This window comes from Orycteropus afer, unplaced genomic scaffold, assembly GCF_000298275.1.
Source record: "Orycteropus afer afer isolate SDZICR_OR568_19922 unplaced genomic scaffold, OryAfe1.0 scaffold00061, whole genome shotgun sequence".
NCBI lineage: Eukaryota > Metazoa > Chordata > Mammalia > Tubulidentata > Orycteropodidae > Orycteropus > Orycteropus afer.
In genome coordinates, this window is record NW_006921648.1 from 3,448,803 (window position 1) to 3,469,761 (window position 20,959).

General features: G+C 54.5%; 2 protein-coding genes across 2 annotated transcripts; one reads left to right on the plus strand and one right to left on the minus strand.

The window, feature by feature from the left end:
- The first annotated feature begins 2,788 nt into the window (after window positions 1–2,788).
- Window positions 2,789–6,228, plus strand: HMOX2 (heme oxygenase 2). The gene is made up of 5 exons (XM_007939588.2): window positions 2,789–2,897; window positions 4,077–4,194; window positions 4,611–5,102; window positions 5,887–6,013; window positions 6,101–6,228. Exons 1-5 carry the CDS (start codon window positions 2,812–2,814, stop codon window positions 6,226–6,228), a joined length of 951 nt encoding a protein of 316 aa, XP_007937779.1. The 5' UTR covers window positions 2,789–2,811.
- Window positions 6,229–8,517: 2,289 nt separating this feature from the next.
- On the minus strand, window positions 8,518–10,038 carry CDIP1 (cell death inducing p53 target 1). Its single transcript, XM_007939589.2, has 4 exons — window positions 9,954–10,038; window positions 9,570–9,725; window positions 8,754–9,027; window positions 8,518–8,629 (listed from the first exon to the last, which is right to left on the minus strand). The coding sequence occupies exons 1-4, from the start codon at window positions 10,036–10,038 to the stop codon at window positions 8,518–8,520; spliced, it is 627 nt and encodes a 208-aa protein (XP_007937780.1).
- Between the last annotated feature and the right edge of the window lie 10,921 nt (window positions 10,039–20,959).

Genomic DNA, 20,959 nt, shown 5'->3' on the forward strand with positions numbered 1-20,959 from the left:
ACCACATGGCTACCTCAGGAGCCAATGGACTAGGCTGCCTTCCTCCGGCACCACCTCAGTCTGTATGGGCTGGACTGTGTCACTGAGCTGTCCCACTTTGTTCCAGTGGTGCCATTGGTCTGTGTGGAGGACTTTACAGTCTTGCTGTAGGGGTGGTGAGCTGCTGCCTTTAAAGTAAAAGCAATAAATCAGGTTCCATGTGTGGACAACTGCTGAAGTCGTGGGCAGTGGATTACCCTTATAGTTTTGGGGTTTTGTAACTGCATATTCTTGGCAATATGCATTAGACCACTTCCTTCCTTTCTCCCTTTTGTTTTTTTTTCATTCAACAGGTATTAATGGAGAACCTGTTTTTCTCTGGACCCTAGTGATGCAGGAGAGACACCATTGTGGCTCTGTCATTGCAGACTGATGTGGCCTCCTGGAAGTTGGGAAGAGGGAGCCAGGCTCTCAGGCAGGACTATGGTTGAAGAGGGTGGTGGAGGGTGTACCCAGGAGGACTGGCACAGATGAGGTGCTGCTCTAATGAAGAAAACGCCACGTGGCTTCCTACCCCCATCTGTATTTTACGAGAAGCAGAAGGTCTCGGGCTCAACTCCATCCTCCCAGGGTGCCGTCAGTAACTGCAGTGCACAGCTCATTCATTGGGCAGCATGAGTGGGTACGCACGTTCTTCTAGGGCTCGCCTTGTGTACCCCACAGTGTGCCAGCTTCGTGGAGATGAAGTCTGTGACTGGGAGTCAGCAGGTTTCTATTTTCTGTATATTCTGAGTGTTCTTGGAAACATCACTAAGTCTCAACCAGAATAAAAATATCAAACATTTATTGAGTGTTTCCCATGAAGACAGACACTGTGCTAAGCCTTCCCTTCTATGTTCTCATTGAATCTTCCTATATGATGCTATGGTCCAGAGGGATGCTAAACCTAAAGGAGCTCTGGTGGCGTAATGGTTAAGTGCTTGGCTGTTAACTGAAAGGTTGGTGGTTCAAGCCCACCCAACAGCGCCATGAGAAAAAGACTTGGTGATCTACTCCTGTAAAGATTACAGTCTAGGAAACCCTATGGGGCAGTTCTACTACGTCACATGGGGTCATATGAGTTGGAGTTGCTGGTGGCGTAGTGTCTAAGGCACTTGACTGCTAACCAGAAGGTTACCAGCCACTCCTCAGAAGGAAGGTTGAGGAATCTATTTCCTTAGTGATACTGCCTTGGGAATCCAAGAAGAGGTCGCTGTGAGTCGGGTCCAACTCGACGGCACATAACCACCACAACAGACCTAAGGGTAGGAGAAGGTTCAGGAAGACCTTGCTGCACAAATCATGTACTCGGTCCTAAACGATAACTGACTGACTGCCTGGAGTAGACTTGGCTGCCTGGATAGAGCAGTGGTCACAGCAGTGTGGTGGAGAGGGCTGGCTTTTACTTCCTTCTTTGTGTTTTTCAAGGACCCTTTCCTTTCTTACACTTCCTTGCTGTCCTTGACACCTGTTTCTAGGTGGAGCACATAGAAAACGTTGAGTCTGTAAATACTGAGGTCTCTTCTGTCTTTAAGGAGCTCTGGTGGCATAGTGGGTAAAAGCCAGAAGGTTGGTGGTTCAAACCCACCACCTGCTCTGTGGGACAAAGATGAGGCAGTCTACTTTCCTAAAGATTCACATCCTTAGAAACCCAATGGAGGTCGCTGTGTGTCAGATTTGACGATGGCAGTGGGTTTAGTTTTTTGGCTTTTCTCCTTGGCCGGAGGCTGGCCTGGTTCAGTCTCCACATTGTAGCTCTGTTTTTGCACGTTACCCTGTCAGTCCTTGGTGCAGCTGTGCTGCTCTTCCTCTGGAAAGTTCTCCCAGTGGGCTGCCCTTACGCTGTCAGAGCAGAGGCCTCAGGGATGGTGGATGAACTTGTTGTGCACGCAGTGGGACTGTGTTTCCCTAGCCGACCAAGTCTCAGCCCAGCCAGCAGGCAGTGGGGACTAACTTGTCGCTCTGCACGGCCCCCTCGGTCACCCAGCAGAGGACCGAGCCGGCTGGGAGCACCGTTGGCTGCTGGGCGACTGCCGCAGAGCTGATGAGGCCTCAGTGTGTGGATGCCTTTGGTAGTTGGTCAGCGCCCTGCCTCCTCCTGCCTCTCTTGAAAGAGCCTGCAGCCCTGGGCAGGGAAAGGCGAGTGGACCCATGCTCAGCTTTCTGGAAAGAGTCGTCCACGTGTGGCTGGCCCGACGCCCAAGTGGGAGCTGGGGCCTGTTTTCCGGCTTCATTATAGTGTCTTCATTTTGATGTAATTTCAAGCTTACAGAAAAGTTGTATAGTGGAAGTCTTGTACGCCTTTTACCCAGCTTCACTGTAATGTTTTGCCTCTTTGCTTTATATACTTGTGTATGTTTGCCCCCAAAGGTACACGGGGCAGGCTCTTGTTCTGCAGTTGGTGTATGCAGGGGCGGGCCCTCGTTGCACAGACTGCCTGTGCCTCTTCTAAATACACTGGTGTGTGTTTCCTAAGAACAAGGCCATCTCTTACACAATCCTACTATTATGAAAAAAAACCCCAAATAGCAAATTGAGTGTCCATTTGATACTGTATCCTCATCCACAGCCTGTGCTCCAGTTCTGTCTGCACCCAGACAAGGCCCCAGTCATGTCAGCGCTTGCTTTGTGAAACGCATCCGGGAGGGCAGGCCCTTGTCCTCCTCTGGGTGAGCAGAGCAGGCAGGTGTCTGGGGAGAGGGCTGCTGTGGGCACCGTGGGCAGCATGTCACCAGCTCTCATGTCTCCTCCAGGACCTGTGGGCAGAGAGTGTCAGGACCCTCACTCAGCAACATGTCGGCAGAACCAGAGTCCTCCGAGGGGCTGGATGAGTCGGAGAAAGAGAGTCCCGGGACCCTGGAGATGCAGAGCCCTGCCAGGTGAGTGGTGAGGCCTGCTAGGTTCTGCCAGAGGGATCTTTGTACACTGGAGGCGCACTGAGGTCGGCCTGCAGGACCCATGGTGTGCACAGCTGGTGGCGGGGTTGGGACTCATGGGCCCTCAGCACTGTCTCCATGTCCTCGGGCAGTTCTCAGCCAGTGTCTTATCTGGAGAGGGGAGAGGCTGGCTGGGAATGCTGAGTATTAGGATCAGATGGTGTTCCTTGCCCTAGTTTTTCTTAGAATTCTTATAGTGTTTCCATCTGTGGGTGAGAAAGGGCAGTCAGACCACATATCAGGCCCTTGCCAGTGTCGGCTGTCCCCTAATGGGGAGGATGACTCCAGCCCTGATTGGTTTCAGGGCTTTTCTAACTAAGGCGTGGTCACTTTAAACCTCCAGTGACCACAACCTGCTCTTCACTGTTCCTAGTCTCCCTTACAGCCCTGTCATTGGCAAGTTTTTTTTTTTTTTTTTTTTTAAAGTAACTTGAAGTAGCCGTGATAATAATTAATTCTCCGCATGTGGCATGGTGATACAAACTAATCTCCTGAGACGGCGGCGTAGGCTGAGCTGGAGGGCCGTCTTCCTTGGGCAGGCCATCGGGCTGCGCCAGCCACCAGCCCCTCTCAGGCTTTTCGCCTTGTGCTGCACTGGCACCACTGGTACAGCGTCATCCCACCTTGGTTTTCGGGCAGCTCAGAGACCAGGTCCTGGCCCGGGCCCCTCAAGCCTTTGTCCCATTGTCATCCTCCCAGGCCGGTGGATGGGAGGTTGACCCCAAGACGCAGGCCACAGTCCTTTGCAGCTGCTGCACCGGGGAGGTGTGTTCCACAGGCCTGGTGCCTCTGGAGAAGCCTGTGAGCACTGCTAGGGGTTAGGGGTGTGTCCTCCAGCACCGGCAACTACAGAAGCAGAGTGCCCCACGTGCGGACACTTACCAGTGGATGCGGACACTTTTGAGGGGCTGTCCCATCTCTTTGCCTTCTAGGGCCCCCTGCCTGCCCCAGTGCCCTGGCAAGGCCCTGCTGGCACGCTGGAGTGACATCCCAAGCAGTCTCATCTCCTGTTAGCTCGGTGACATAGCAGGGTTGGGGTTAGCACATGGCATGCAATCACATGTGGACCTTCCCAGGCGCTTAGAAGGGCCAGTTCCCACACCTGCCCATGTCTCTCCACAGAATATCTGACCTCTCAGAACTCCTGAAGGAAGGGACCAAGGAAGCACATGACCGGGCAGAAAACACCCGGTTTGTTAAAGACTTCCTGAAAGGCAACATCAAGAAGGAGCTCTTTAAGGTACATGCCCTCACTCCCTGCAGGGGTCTTTCAGAGACCACCAAAGGGCCCAGGCCTGAGTCTTGGGAGGAAGCCCCTCCCCCCAGAGCTGTTCTGGAGCAAGCTGGGCCTGCTCTGGGCTCTGCTCCTTGCTCAGATGCAGCTGTGGTTCTCAGGGCTTAAATGGAGTAACAGTGACATAAATGAAACACAAGTGTCTGTGTTCCAGAGGACTCACCGAGTCACTCCTTAAGACTCATGAATGCTGCCCTGGGGCGTGAAGGTATTCTTTGTTTAAAGATGGTGGTAGGATTGAGTCTGGGGGCTCGGGCTGTGGGCAGCTGCCTCAGCCTTCTCTCCAGCTGATGGGACAGGCTCAGGTTATGCATTGTTAGCCAGCCCCTCCTGATGGTCTGTCTCCCTGCCCCGTCCCACAGCTGGCCACCACTGCACTTTATTTTACGTACTCGGCCCTTGAAGAGGAAATGGACCGCAACAAGGACCACCCGGCCTTCGCCCCCTTGTACTTCCCCATGGAGCTGCATCGAAAGGAGGCGCTGACCAAGGACATGGAGTACTTCTTTGGTGAGAACTGGGAGGAGCAAGTCCAGTGCTCCGAGGCCACCCACAAGTACGTGGATCGGATCCACTACGTGGGGCAGCGTGAGCCGGAGCTTCTGGTGGCCCATGCCTACACCCGCTACATGGGGGACCTCTCAGGGGGCCAGGTGCTGAAGAAGGTGGCCCAGCGGGCTCTGAAACTCCCCAGCACAGGGGAAGGGACCCAGTTCTACTTGTTTGAGAACGTGGACAATGCCCAGCAGTTCAAGCAGTTGTATCGGGCCAGGATGAATGCCCTGGACCTGAACCTGAAGACCAAAGAGAGGATCGTGGAGGAGGCTAACAAGGCCTTTGAGTACAATATGCAGGTACCACAGGGGGACAGGTGCCATGGGGCTTACATTTGTCTGCATATCTGGGAAGTGAGGGGTAAATCCAGAGCTTTCCACAAGGAATCAGTGGCATTAGGACAGATAACAGGGCCTGCTGGCCTGTTCCTGCAGCCTACCCAGGCGATGTGGAGGAAACCAAATAGGCCAGCAGAGGCATGAGCCTGAGAGATGTCTCCCACCACAGAGACCTATGTGTAGAGGCCTTTTGTGAAGGGGGTGGCCCCCGAGGGCTCTGGGCAGAGTGGAGCTATCTCCCTCCCCCCACTTCCTGCAGGATTCTGGTCTTGAAAATGGATCTTTTCCTACTTTTTTAGCAAGGACTGCTATAACAAGCCCTGCTTGGTAAGTTCAGAGGTGGCCAGGTTCGCCAGGGAGAGTAACTCAGCTTATAGGAGCCTTAAGAAGGGCCAAGTGTCCCAAGAACCCTGAGTCAGCCCTCTGTGCTGGGGAGAGTGGATGTGCAAGAAGTGACACACCCACCCTACTGCAGACTCGGCTCCCACGTTCCTTTGGAGAGGACCAGTACTTGCACCCCAGCCTGGCCAGCCCCTTGGCCCTGTCTGCATCGGTCTGTGATAGTTTCAGTTCCTGGTCTACCTCCAAGCAGGCCAGCCTGATTGGTGCCCAGGAAAACCCCTCTGTGGTGGGCTCCTCAGGGAGGGGCCAGGTAGCACCTCTCTCAAGCTCCCTCCTGTAGGAAGCGAGTCTACTGAGAGCCAAGGGTGAGAATTCTGAGGCCCTGCTGGTCCTCTGTCCTCAGATATTCAATGAACTGGACCAGGCTGGCTCCACGCTGGCCAAAGAGACTGTGGAAGATGGGCTTCCCGTGCACGATGGGAAAGGAGACATTCGCAAATGCCCATACTACACTGCTCAGCAGGACAAAGGTAGGTCTGGCATCTCCCCAGTGCCCTTCCCAGGCCGCAGGGCCACAGTCCACTAATGCTGCCTCTCCTCTTGGCACCACCACATAGGCGCCCTGGTGGGCAGCAGCTGCCCCTTCCAAACAGCCATGGCTGCGCTGAGGATGCCCAGCCTCCAGCTCGTTCTTGCTGCCACCATGGCCCTGGCTGCAGGACTATTGGCCTGGTACTACCTGTGAAGGACCCTGCCCCGTCACACTGGTGCCACCTCCCAAAGTGACCACCGGCCCCACCCCCATCTGACTTAACTGCCAGCCACCTCTGGTGACTTTTTTTTAAACGCTGGGTCTGAGAAAACAAGCGGCCGTTAAAAGCCAGATGCTAAAGCCTGTGCCTGCCAGCGTCCTCTGCAATCCAGGTGCCGAGGTGGCTTGGGCTCCCCATCCTGTGTTCCCGGGCTCCCACTTCTGATCCCTGGGCTCATTCCCTTCTCCTCCTGGTCTCTCAGCACTCAGGGGGTGCCCTTCCTCCGCTGGGACCACAATGGGAGGGAGCAGGATCCCCCTCCTGGGCAGCCAGCCCTCCTTCCTCAACCAGAGAACCTGAGGGGGGGGTCTGTTGGCCCATGGACCATCTCTGACCCATGTCAATGCTTCTGTACTCAATAAAGAGGATTCTGCACGCTTCTGCCTTCTTTTCTGGCACCCACAACTTAGCCCTTAGGGAGTAGAGTCCCTTGAAAATAAGGTGTATATCTCTTGTGGGATGGTGTCACCCTTCAGGATGGCCCCATTGTTGCTCATCCCATTGCCCTCATCTCAGACCAGATGTTCCATCACCTGGGCCTGTGGTTCCCTCACCCCAGAATGCTCTGGGGTGTCCTATGCTTGTACAGTCTTACATTATACACATACATATATATAAATATGTGTATGTGTGGATATATATATATGTATAGTGATTCGGGAAACCCATAAGCCTCTGTAATGTAACGAGTCACTGATTACGTAAAATAGATATATGAACTTAAATAATTTTAATAACAATCTCAGCCCTGTTTATATGTTGGGGTGACTTTGTTCAGATGAGTAGTGGGGAACCCCAGCTCAGGGGCTCTGTCTTAAGAGAATGACAGCACCTGCCCACAAGCAGAGTCAGCTCGAACTTGGTATGGCTCCGTCAGACAGGCCCTACTGGTGGAGGCTGTAGTGTGTATGGAGGGGAGTAAGGGATCTGGCTGCCAAAGTGTGTCTGCACCTGATCCACATGTGTTTTCTCAGGTCTGAAACATCAGCATGGTCACTGGGTAGCCAGTGCTGTGTCAGCACTTGGGGATTCTGAGAGACTGGGCAGCTTGTGGCCACTACCTCCCCTTCGGAAAATAAGGAAGCCAAGCAAGAGAGCAGAGGCCCAGCACGGGGTGGTGAAGGGCCAGTTTAATGAGGAACTATACACTGAGACCAGCCATGACTCACAATGACAGGAGGCCATGCAGCGGCGGTGTGGAGACTGGGGGTTGGTAACAGGACACAGCAGTGCACACAAGCAGTTTTCAGACCACCATTTAGGAGCCACAGGGGCGTGGGCCCAGAGGACTGCTGTCCACTAGGGCCCCTCTGTTCTCCTGCTGCAGCTGGGACACACGACCTGCCAGGCTTGCAATCTTCACGCACAGTGAAGAAACCCTGTAGATGGAGGGTACAAGGTGCACGGGTACTCCTCTCTGGCCCCAGAAAATGCAGAGTTCAGAGAGGCCTGGCCAAAACGCGTCTATGCACTGACTCGGAGAGGGCTGGGTAGGTCCAAAATTGAGCGCCCTCTTGGCTAGCCAGGGCCTATTCACTTACCTAGGGCCCCACAGGAGTGCTGTCCTTAACCCTCATCAGGGCCCAGGGACTCAGGACACCTGGGCAGGTGTTAGAGAGTTCCTGGGTTTCGGTACCTGAGAGTCTGTGGGCCAGAGCTGGCAGCCATTACTGCTGACCTTCATGGCCCACCTCTGGCACTCAGCACACAGCACCCCAGAAACAAATCCAAAGGCCCCTGCCCCGCATGGGCCCATCTAACTGCCGACACTTGTGCTCTTGGCCCAGCACACCAGGGGCTACAGGCCTGTTGCACTGTGGCCATCAGGCTGGGGGGCCTGGGCTGTGGAAGCAGCTACTGCTCTGGCTGCTGGGTCCCAAGGAGGCTCAGGATCGTACCTGTTCCTCGGCCGGGGTGGAGGGACAAGGACTACGGCAGAGAGACTGCAAGCAGACCCTTCCCAGCTGATCTCGCTGGCCACAAACACCACATCAACCAGTGCTGCGGCTCAGTGCCGCCCCTGCCGCCTGCTGGCCGCAGCCTGAAACCTGACTGAGTTTTTGCCAGAAGAGTCAGCTGCTTGGAGAGGGCAAGGCGAAGAACAGGGGACTTCCTGGGACCGGTGAGGTGGCTTCCAGCCCCGTGGGAGGAGGAGCGGGCCTCTGAGTGTGGGGAGCAAAGCACAAGGACCAGACTGACAAGCGGGGTCAAGTCCAGATCCGTCAGCACAAGCGTTTGTACGTGTAGATGTAGGCCTTGCAGTTGGGGCATGTGTGAGTCACGTCTTTGAAGTCGTTGATGAGGCAGGGGATCAAGCAGCACCCCAGGTCGCATCTGCAGCAGAGACAGGGAGACACAGAGACACATGGGGCGTGAAGAGACACCGAAGGCACTGTCGTGTCCTTTCAGGGAGCAGAGGGCCTGCAGGCCACCCGCCCCACGAGCACCGCACACCTACCCCATGAAGCAGCAGAAGAAGCCCAGCACGAAGTTCATCAGGCCGATCTCGTAGGAGATCTTGGTGGTGATGGCCTGCTGGCAGTGGGGACACACTGTCTGCACAGGTGCGCCCTCAAAGATCTCTCCCTGCAGCACTGTCACCGTGGTGGCAGCCCCTGAAGGGACCAGGACTGTGGCCGTGTGGCCCCCCGGGCCAGGATAAGGCCCGGGGGGGTAGGGCCCTGGTGGATAGTAGCCCATAGGAGGGTGGGGTCCTGGAGGAGGGTAGAAACCTGAAAGATAAAACAGTGAGGCACCACAGGCCCCAGAGGTAAGTAGCGAGTCCGGTGCCCCTCGGGGGAGGCCTGAGTTCTTCCTACCACCCACCCAGAGTGTCCACAGGGTGCCGGCCCCAGGCTGATCTACAGGCTCGAGGCCATCATGGTCCCCACCCCACATGAGCCAGGACAGAGAAGCTGTGGGCCCAACAGATAGGGCACAGAGCTGGGGATAAGACCCAGTCTGTCCCAGGTCTTGGCATGATCTGTTAGGGTCTCCCCGCCCCCTCTTACATGCCATGTTCCCCCTGAGCTTGGGCTGGAGTTGAGGACTGCCACCCCGCCACAGGGGACAGGAAGCCTGTGCAAGGACCCGGGGCCCTGGAGCTGCACAGTCCTCTGAGCTGCTATGGGAATTGCACCCAGGCCTGCTGCCCTCTGCCCGTGGGGCCCAGGACCCATCTGGTGCTGCCACTTCATAGCGCCACACGGTGCTGTGTGACACTTTCTGCACAGTTGGCCTGCAGCACAGCAGCCGGGTGTCCCCTGGGACTTACCTGGAGGCATGTAGGCTCCATCTGGGTTCACATGGGGGGGGACAAAGCCGGGCTGGAGCACTGGGTGACTGGGTGGCTCATAGGGTGGGGGGCCAACGTCTGCTGGGGGCAGAGGCATGCCTGGAGGGGGCTGCATCACAGCTGGGGAGGCGCGGCCTGGAGAGGTGGGCAGCAAAGGCTCAGCTGACGGCTGGTGTGGGCACGTTGGCCAGGCAGGAGGCAACTGGTGGAACCACTTGGAGCCTGGGGGTAAGACCCCCTGGAGGGGGACTCAGAGGTACAGAGGGCCCAAAGCCCCCCCAGGGGTGGGAGGGTGCTCCAGACATCAGCATGTAGCAGGTGGGACTTGTGAGTGGCAGGGCCCCTCGGGAGCCTGAGCCCTACCTGGGGTAGGTGGGGCTCCACTTTTCTCCTCCAGAAGGGGAGCTGTGGGGCCCCCAGGATACGGAGGGGGCGGCTCATTAGACATCTTCACTGCTTCTCCTGGACCTGAAAGGAGAACCCAGCCATGAACTCCCAGCCTACCTACTTCCCGGTCAGCACTGGCTGTGGGATGGGTCTGACCACAGGCATGGGCAATCGTGCCAGCACCCTCGGCCTCCCTGGCTCCTCTGCAGGCATCCCCTGCCTTGGGGTTCACGTGCCTGAGCCGCCACCTTTTACACCCTTCCATGTAAATCGGCAAGTTCAAAAGATACAGGAAGGGGGTCACCGCGCTCCCGCTAGGCACGTTAGTGCCCACCATGGACAAGCCATCCTCTGCTCACGAGGCTTAAAGCTCATCAGTCACTCCCACTCCTGTGAGAGAGAAGGGCCCAGGAGGCAGAGCCCAGAAGCACCCCTGGCCCAGGAGCCTGGACACAGTGTCTCAGGCTCCACAGCTGAGTGCAGCGTGGCAACAACTAGGGCTGCCCTCCCCCAATAAGGAGGGAGCGAGGAACGTGCCGGACACTAGAACAGCCACGGAGGAGACACCCCCAGCCTCAGAGAAAGGACTGGCTTGTGGCCTAGCTGGGGGAGGAAGTTCCTGGGAGATCTTTTACCTCAGATCCTCGGCTCTGAGTCAGAGAAGGCGGGCAGCTAAGGATGCTTCAGTGTCTGGCCTGACAGGCAGATGGCAGTGTGGGCAGCTGTTTCAGGAGAACAGGAAGTGCTTTCAGCATCTGTGGGACCAAGACCTGGTCACCCTCCCACCGTCTCCCCATCACCTCACATCTCTGACCACTCCGCCTGTCCATGGGGTCTCCTTCCTCACCCCACTTTCTCTCTGCCCACAGCTGGGCCACTGGCGCCTGTCTTCTCCCCACCCATCCCAGGACAGCCCCCAGCACACTGTGGCCCACGCTTTTCTCCGCACCCCGGCTCCCACAGGCAGCTAGTCCCCTTCTTCCTTATCATGGAGAAGACGGTGCCCATCAAGTCAAACCCACTTCTCACTGACCACATTCTCCAGGTAGCACTGCCTAGCCCTGAGTCCCACTGCTTGCCGCCTCCGTGAGTCTAACCCTCTCACTTGTATTTCAGCATCCCAAAGGCGAAAGAAACATTCACAGCATTTTGAAATGGGATTCAGTTATTATTTTTCTTTAAAAAATGAAAGCAATAAAATAACATGAACAAGGTAAGAAAACCCTGTAAACCAAAAGGTCGGTGGTTCAAACCAATCAGCCACTCTATGGGAGAAAGGTGAGGCAGTCTCCAAGATTACAGCCTTGGAGACCCTATGGGGCAGTTCTCCTTTGTCCTACATGGCCACTAAGAGTCAGAATTAACTTGATGGTGGTACATTTGGTTTCTTTTTGGCAGTTACCAAAAAAAAAAAAAAAAAAAAAAACCCAAAAAACAGTGAAAGTCTCCTGGTACAGCTGCCTTCTTGGAGCCCCCACATTATATCTCAGACCCATGGTGGTGGTAGCTGGAGGATGGGTTTAAATATTAAGTGTAATGAATCAGGCAGGGCCAGAAGGGCCTGAATCCAAGCTCTTGGGTTAAACTGATAATGTAACATTGTAGTCTGAAAAACTGAAGGAAATGAATGTTGGCAGAAATATTAAAGTCTTAGAAGAAACATAGGCCTGTGACGTCTTTGTGACCTTTGCTCAGACAATGGTGGCTTAGGACACCAAAACCACAAGCAACAAAAGAGATCAGATCTATTGGATTCCATCAAAATGGAAAACCTCTGTGCAGCAAAGGATACCACCAAGAGAAGTGAGTACTCACAAATGGGAGAAAATGTTTATAAATCACATGTCTACAGAGAGACTTGTATTTACAATATATAAAGAATTCAAAAAGGCAAATAACCCAATGAAAAAATGGGCAAAGGACCTGAATAGCTATGTCTCTAAAAGAAGACATACAAATGGCCAGTCAATAAGCACATGAAAAGAAGTGCAACATCTGTAGCCATCAGGGAAAGGCAAATCAAAACCACCATGAGATACCACTTCATGCCCGCTGGGATTGCTGGACTAAAAAAGACAAGTGCAGGTAGGGATGTGTCAAAATGGAACCCACATACGGTGCTGGTGGGAATTTAAAATGGATCAGCCACTGTAGATGACAAACAGTTCCTCTAAAAGTTAAACTCAGTTACTGTGTGACCCAGCAGTTCCACTCTTAGGTGTCAACCCAAAACATGTCTACACAAAAGTCCATAGCAACATTATTCATACTAGCCAGAAAGCAGAAACAAGCCAAATATCCATCAACTGATGAATGAATAAATGCACTGTCCACACATCCATCAGCAACAAAAAGAAACAGTGTTCTGAAACGTGGTGCACCATGGGTGGACTTTGAAAACATCATGCTGAGCGAAAGGCCACAGAGTGTGATTCCACTGATCTGAATGTCCAGAACTGACCAATCCAGAGAGACAGGTTCTTTCTGGGGTGATGATAATGTTCTAAAACTGACCATGGTGCTGGTTACACAACCGAACGTGCTAAAAACCACGGAATCATACACTTCAGTGGGTGAGTCGTGTAGCGTGTGAACTGTCTTTCAATGAATCTGTGGAAGGAAATGGAAGGAACACAGAATCCCAATCACATGACCTGCAAGCAGCGAGTCTTTATGCACATCCCTCCAGTCTGTGTGCATGACTCTGGCGTTTGAATATCCCTGCTGTCAGGACAAACCTAACCAAGTGTTTGCAGGAAGAATGAGAAGGAAGGATGGAAGGAAGGGGTGGGGGCACAGGAAGTGGGGAGAATGCCGTTACAGTGTGGGCATCGCACTGAACATCACTAACCAGCATGTATGGATTGTTGAATGGAAAACCAATTTGCTCTGTAAACTTCCACCCATACCACAATTAAAAACAAACAACTAAGTCCCTTTACCATCATGCACCTGTGTCCTTCATGGTGAAGACAGTGACCATCAGGATTGCTATTCCTTGAAAGGGACCTTCCGCTGTTTACTTAACCGACTCCTGTTCCCAAGGCATTGAGACCACTACTTGTTACTTTCAAGAATGAACAGGGACCCCTGTCAGTAGGGATGAGAGGACGGGAGCTGGCCGTACGGCTACCCTGGGAACCGCTCAGAGCCCACACAGCAGCCCCTCCTCACCCTGCCTCACCCCATAGGAGGGGTGGCTGCAGGACAGCCTCAGGTGGAGCCCTTCAAGGTAGGATATTCCAGGACCTGTATTAGTGCAGACATTGACACGCAAGGACCTGGACAGTCACGCTGGCACCAGGCAGCAGTCCTGGGTGCGTGCTCTGGGGGCCGCCCTGTGCTGAGCCTGGGCAGGCATTACTTGTCCTCAGTGTGGCCCATGGAGTGGACCCTGTTGCATCTCCATTCCACAGAGAAAGTGACAAGGACAAAGGTGTCTGGTGACAAGCCCGGGGCTGCACAGCCTCGCCATCAGTTTTGGTGTCTTCACGGATTTTGCTGAGCGCATACTCTTGTGTTTACCCGTGTCCAGGCCTAGCACTGAGGCAACACCTGTCCCTGGTAACAGTGGTGTACCTGCCACCCCCATGGCTCTCATCTGGGAAGCTGCTGAGCCCGGGGCAGACAGAGCTGGAGGTCAGGAAGTGTACAGGGTGGAGGCCTGGGCTACTGGGTGACCACAGAGAGCAAGTGATGGGCAAGCGGCATGTCCCTCCATGGTGCCTGCAGTGGACACCACAGGGCAGACGGCTGGCAAGCCCTTGTTGGAGGACCTAGGGGGGCAGCTCCATGCTGCTCTGGGATCAGTAAGGAAACCCTGAGCAGAAAGGGCCCAAGCCTCCCACTGGTGAGCCCCAAGGGACAGAGCGAGGTGGAGGGACCCCTCCAGCCACAGAGGAGAGGGTGGGCCTGCACATGCCCCTTGGTCCGGAACATTCTAGGACCAGGTCCCTGTGCCCTCTCTCAGCCCAGCTTTACACCCACTGTGCTTACAGAGGGGGTTGTTCAGGACCCAGACTAAGCCAAGGCCTGGGCTCCATGACTGTGTATCTGTCTGCATCTCGCTCCACCTTCCCAGGGCCAGCACACAGTTCTCCCAGCCCCACTGCCTGCCTGCCAGGCACTTTCTGAAGGCCACCCCACACCCCATCTCCTGCCTCAGCCCTGTTTGAGTCCCAGATGCTATCTGCCGGGTCCACCTGCATCACAGCCACCCAGAGCCATGTGGAGCTGTGGGCTTGTTCCTGGCTCAGCTCGGTTTTCACCCAAGAGCAGACACTTCTGCTGTGTACCCCAAGGTTGGAGGCCCAGCCTCAGCCCTGAGGATCTCTCCCCATCACTCACAGCTCCACCAGAGGAGTCCACCTTCCCCAGCTGTGCCCAACACGACCCCAGCCAGAACAGTAGGTGGCTTCATGGCAGGGAGGGGCACCTGCTTTCCCCCGGCCAGCTGGCAAGGTCCTAGTGAGGGCTTTCCCAGGAGTAAAAAAATGACGCTTTATTGTGGGGTTTAGGCGACACTGGGGTCAGGAAACCAAGCAAAACTGCCAGCCTGTCCCTGCGTGCGCTCCAGCGCCATAAATCCCAGCCCTGTTTGCAGCGAACGCAACCTTCTCACCCGCTCCTTAGAAACAATGCTGTCTTCGGGGTGGGGTCATGTGACTGAGGTGCGGACAGATCAGAACTGCAAGACCCCTCCCTATCACGGGTGTGGGGGGCTCCCCAAAGCCATGCTGCTACATCCGGGGGAAAGGGAGGAGGGGGGGAGCATGGAACTGGCCTTACGTCTTGCCACTGCCACCAGCAGGACTGTGGCCTTGGGCACATCCCAGGGGGACAGAGACGCCTGCCTTGCGGGCCGTGCAGAGCAGTGATGACACTGTCCTTCGGGACCTGCAGCACCGCACTCTGGGCAGAGAAGGGCACAGCGTGAAAGCACAAACAGCACACGCCGGTGGGGTGAGGATGTCTGCACTTAGGAAGGGGGACCCCGTTAGGAACGGCGAGGGCCACACTACTCAGTGAACTTTCTAGAACACTGAATCGCACACTTTGAAAGAGAGACTCCCTTAGTTACCCTTCAAGCCTAGAAGTGAACTCAGCCCTGTGGCTCACATTTCAGCTAAACGATAGGCCTGTAAGGTGAACACTAACACCAGAGAGGTAGACGCCCTTTAGATCAACCAACCATGCTAGATCCAAAGGGCAGCATGGCCCAGGAATACAGCGCAGAAGGGAGGATGGGACAGGAGAGAAGGATGAGTGGGAATAGGAACCACAGGGAGGAAGTGGGACGAAGCTGTTACACTGTGGGGACTGCAATCAGTATCACGAAACAAAATGTGGACGAACTGTTGAATGGAAAACCAGTTTGCTCTGTAAACTTTCACCAAATCTCAAATTTTTTTTTTGAAAAGGTTGAATGTTATTGGGTATGAATTATATCTAGGAGTCCACACACAGGTCTAGAGATTCTCTCTTTACGAATGTGGGTGTGGCTTAGTGAATGAGTGGGAAGATCCCTCCTGGGAGCATCCTGGCCTCTGGGCTGACGCTTGGCCACTGTGCTCAGGGATCAGGGGCCTTGTGTTGAACATTCTGCCCTTGTAGGGCCTCTCTGTTGCCCAGGGGGCTCCACTCCCCAGGCCCCAGTTAAAGCACAAGAGTACCCTGGGGACCTGCTCTGCTGCCAGTGGTTCATTAGTCACTGAGCCGGAGGCAAGGCTGGGCTAACTGGAGGGCCAGGGCAGCAACCCAGCCCACCTGCTGCTCCCACCCACCGAGGGCCCTGGGGAGGTGGTTCCGCCAGGGCAAGCTCCGCTGTCCAGTCTAAACCACCCTCCACACCGCAGCTGAGACATGTGGGACCTGCGCACTTGTCTTTCTGCCCACTGACGGGGCCTGGCGAGGACCCTCCTGTGGGGAGGAGTGCCAGCTCTCCATGCCACCAGCTGCATGCGGGATGTGGGCTCCAGGAAAAGCCTGCCCTCAAGGATGTTCCCTGAGGGCTGCTGGGAGACCCCCACGGGGTCCGCTGACAGCTGAGCTCAGGAGGCTGTGTGTGCTAGGGGAGCCCCCCAGATACCTTCTGGGTAAGGGAGCAAATGACACCAGCAGGCCTCAGGAAGGGCCACTTCTCCTTGCTGGCTGTCCCCTACAGAGCATGGCACGAAGCCCCTCCTCCTTGTCCTTGTATCTGTCTGCCTCCCGGGAAGGGCCCGCCTTCCAGAGACTGAGTGGCCGGGGGTGGCCAGGGAGGCAATGGCTGCAGAGCCATGCTTCCCAGACTGGGCTTGCCTGCCTGCAGCCTCCAGCGCAAGGCGCCCAGGCAGGGGAGGCCTCCAGAGCACGCAGGCCCGGTAGCCATGGCACCAGGATGCCAGCCGGCCTCAGAGGGGCTCCGCTGTTGCTCCGGAGGCAGGTTCCAGGCAGCTGGCCAGGAGCAGGGCTTTTGGCTTTGCCGGCAGGCAGCTTTCTGCTGCCCCCAGCTGCCATCTGCTGAACAGAGGGGTGGGGCCAAGGGTAAGACAAACACCCTGCTGTGTCCCCCGGTCTCCACCAGAGAACAAGATCAGGACCCAGCCTAGAGGACAAGGCTAGGGCAGAAGCTGGGCACGGGCCAAAGGAAAGAAGCCCCTTGTTCAGGGACAGCACCCCCTGAGGATATAGGCGAGGAGAACACACACAGTCCCCCCACCAAGAGTGTCTGAGTGGGACACCTCCCTTTGTGGGAGGCCTGGTCTATCCCAAGCCTTGTCTCCTAGGACCCATGTGACCAAGCCAGGGGCTTCACCCCACGGGGCATGTGCTTCATCACCCAGCGCATGGCCGGCCTATCCCAGAGGACTGTAGAAGTAAAAGGACATGGACCCAAGCAACATCCTGGACACCGTGGAAGTACTATGCAGTGTGCGAGATGACTGGGCCACTGGTGGTACGATCTGCAAGGGATGGCCTGTCTGGGCAGCACCATGTGGGCTTAGCAGCAGCATCTGTGTGGTGGGCTCCTATCTGGAGTAACCAGCTGGTCCCATCACTGACTCATTGTGTGGGAAGCCAGCTTAGTCCTCCCGCCTTCCTCCAGTCTGCTGCCTGGCATATGGAAGGGACAGCAAAGCACCAGCAGCCACGACCATGAGATGACCTTGGGAATGGACGCAGTGAGGATGACCAAAGGTGCCCAGGCCCCAGACCATGGAGACACCATGCCCACAGTGGACTGCCCACCTCCAGTATCTTCTACATGAGAGAGAAATCAACGTCTCGCTTGTTTCAGCCAGGAGGGTTGGAGGGTTTTCTAGTAAATTCAGCCAGACTTAATTCTAATAAAGAAACAGAAGTGCTTTTTCTAGCAATCCTCAAATCTGCTATAGCCAAACTGACCTGCAATGAATACATTAATTTTCATTTAATTATTAATGAGGAAGAAAAACAAGTACCATTAAAAATATACAGTGTTAGCAAGAGGTCAATATTTAAAGCAAAGATGAGAAGCTAAGGGGCAGGGAAACCAGAATACAGGTGGTCTCCAGGTGACAACTTCGTTATAAACCAACCTCTATAAAGCCTATGATATTAAAAACGCGAGGTACATGCAGTGATTCGTAATAACAAACACGTGCTACTTTGCCCTATCAAAACATAATCGTTGCTATTGCATTATCATGTTAAAGATGTTTTAGTGTATATGGAAGTGTTTAATTTTTTATGCATAGAAAGTACAATATATACCGTATACTAACACAAACATCAGGAGCTTGGGTGGCACAGTGGTTAAAGAATTCAGCTGCTAACCAAAAGGTCAGCACACAGTTCGAACCCACCAGCCACTCCTTGGGAGAAAGGTGAGGCAGTTTGCTTCTGTAAAGATTTATAGCCTTGGAAACCCTGTGGGGCAGTTCAAACATATAAACATTTGACTCTAGGAGCTCTGGTAGTGTAGTGCGTAAGGCACTTGACTGCTAACCAGAAGGCTGGTGGTTCAGGTCCACCAGCCACTCCTTGGGAGGAAGATGGGGCAATCTACTTCCGTAATGATACTGCCTCAGAAACCCAAGGAGGGGTCGATATGAATCGGATCTGACTTGACAGCAGTGAGTTTGTTTTTTTTTTTTTTAAATGACATTAGAAACTCGCCATACTCAATGGTTCTAATTTATGTACAAACTTGACTTAAAGACAGATTTGAGAATGGAACTCATCTGTGATCTGGGGACTGGCTGTATTGGAAATAGAACAACTAGAACACAAAGAGAATGCTGATGCATTGTGAAAAATATAACTAATGTCACTGAACTGAACAATTTGGAAATTGTCAAATAAGAACCTAACTCTGTATATAATCTTTCACCCAAAACACCAAAATATTAAAAAAATACCCACACAGTGTTAGTTAGGCCTGGTGGTCTGAACATAGCTTCTGTACACGCGATCCATAATGGAAAAGCTCCCAGCATGGGCTTCCATGCTGCTCAGGTTTCTCCACACCACATAACACACCGTCTGCCAGCGTTGGAGGCTGCCCACTGCCCAGCACATCCTGCAGGCCGGAAAGCTCTGTGACTTCTACAATAGTGAGAAGTCACTTATCAAAATACCTGTCAGCCCGCAGCCTAAATGATCTAGAACAGAGTTAAGAACAAGGACAGGAACAAAAATGCAGCCTCGAGAGATAAGCCCGAGTCCCTGCTCATCATTAACGCTCATCATTAAAATGACCTCATTAAAATGGACCTCAGCCTTGAAGTGAGAGCTCGCAGCAGATGGGAAGTAACAGGCTGGCTGGGTGGGCGATATCAGAGGAAGGCTTGCCAGGAGAGGAGGCAGCATGTCACTGCAGTGGACAGACACAGACCTAAAAGCCCTGCAGAGCAGGGCCGCTCAGACAGGGTCTTCAAGAGCTTGACAACACACTGGGCACTGGCCTCCTGTGCTTCTCAGACCAGTCTGTTGGTTTGGCTAAAACTGGCACGTAAAGTAGGAGCTTCATGTCAGGGGCACTCTCTCCATGCATTGCCTTGCTCCTCTGCCATCCTGGACAAAGGAAGACCACCGCACTGTTTACCAGGCAGGGGTCGCTCCAAAAGCATGCCAGTGTCTTGATTTTGCAAGCCAGGCGGGGAAGCCTCCGATCTGAGAATGGAGACTAGACTTAGCATTTCCACAGAGCAGGAAACTCCTTCCCGCCACAGCCCACCTCAGCAGGGTGCCACCTGCCCAGGGCCTTGGAGCGTCTGCCAGCAGCCTCCAGCAGCCGGGTGCGCGTGGGTCTGTGTACAGGAGGAGGCATACTGAGGGGACAGGGCCGTGTCTTCTGCGATCTGCAGCACTGAGGCCCTGGCCAGAGAAGATGACATGTTGCTAACACTGATGGAGCATTTACCGCTGGACAGGGACACCCAGCACGGGGCAGACAGGAGGAGCTCAGTGTGAAACACAGGGCTCCCCTTAAGAGCCCCTCCAGTGGAGATGATGTTCCTGCATTCCTAACCCTCTCCACCGAGCCCAGTGGCCCTGGGGTCAGTTCAGGCCTCCCAGTTAATGCACACCCAGCAGGGTGTCCATAGACTGCCTGTAGCCGGCCAGAGACGTTCCCAGCACTCTGCTCACAGGGCCATCGGAAGCCTGAGTGGTCAGTGAAGGCCACGCCCTCCTGCTGGTGCCCTGCCTCTAGACTGCCAAGGGCCAGCACTGGTGGGACTGACAGACATCCCAGGAGCGGCCCATTTCCACTGTCCTTACTGATGGAGGCAGGACAAGGGGACAGTCACTCCCCTGGTGGCTTTCAACCGTTTATTTTTACACTTCTCTCCTCTCACTCAGTGCTGCCTGGCTCCCTGACCAGCATCACACGCCCACAGAGCAAATACACCCACCTGGCCCGATGGCCACAGTGCTCACCCTCGCACGGGAAGCCACCGGCTGTGACGTCTGAGGCTGAGTGGCCAAGCAGAAGCCTGCACCGGGCCTCACCCGGCCATCCCGGCTGCACTGAGCCTCCCTGAGCCATGTCCTCATCTGTTACACGGCAGCCACGGCCTGTGACCCCAGGCTGTGATGAGGCACAAATAAGGCTGTGCAAACGGAGCGTGTGCTCAGACCTGGCCCGAGTGCTTGGGAAGCCCAAGCAGAGCCCCAAGCAGGACACAGCAAAAAGAGAGGACACGAGAGGCTGTTCTTGGTCAGAATCAATACCTGAAGGCGACAGGCAGACAGCAGTCAGAGAATGGTCTCAACTCAAAAGAACCAAGACTCCTCAGAGCCGTGATGAGGACAACGACGTCACAGGATGGCTGACATGACATGGGCAAACTACGCCACAGGCAAGCCCCGTTCCCGCTCCCGTGACCGCCGCTAACAGCACGTGGGGCCCCAGCAGCCCTACTGTACGTTCTTTTCCACTCATTAATTCCATTGGAAGGCATTTACCTGAGAGAGAGAAGTAAACCAGTGAGGAAAGGCCCACGTGCAGAGCTCTCCGCACGCATCCAAGTCTCGCTGTCTCACCAGGGAGGACCACTCAAACCCACCTGGTCCGTCTCTGCAATGCGACTGCGTCCAGTCCTTAAACATAACACAGATCCATTTTTACTGACTTAGAAAGGTGGCCTTGATGCCATACTGAGCGAAGCAGGACACATTGTGGGAGTTGACTTGAAAAGCGTTTCTTCACATGTGTTTCACACCCCGTGCCGCAGTGGTTTTCGGGGGTTGGTTTATATGTCAACACATACACAGAAACGTCATGTGGAGCTTCTGGTTCTTCTAAGACGAGCAGCTCCTCTGATTGATTCCTTGCTCAAAATGCTTGTTATAATTGTGTTCGATTTATAGATATTCCTCTTCCGTCTAGAAAGATGGCTCTGATATAATCTGGTTTCGCCTAGAGGAAAAAAGTGTCCCAAGGGGCAAACCCCAGGGCTGGGCTGGCCGTACTTCCCCTCTCTCGTAAGGTGGCATTACGGTCTCACGTCTGTCTC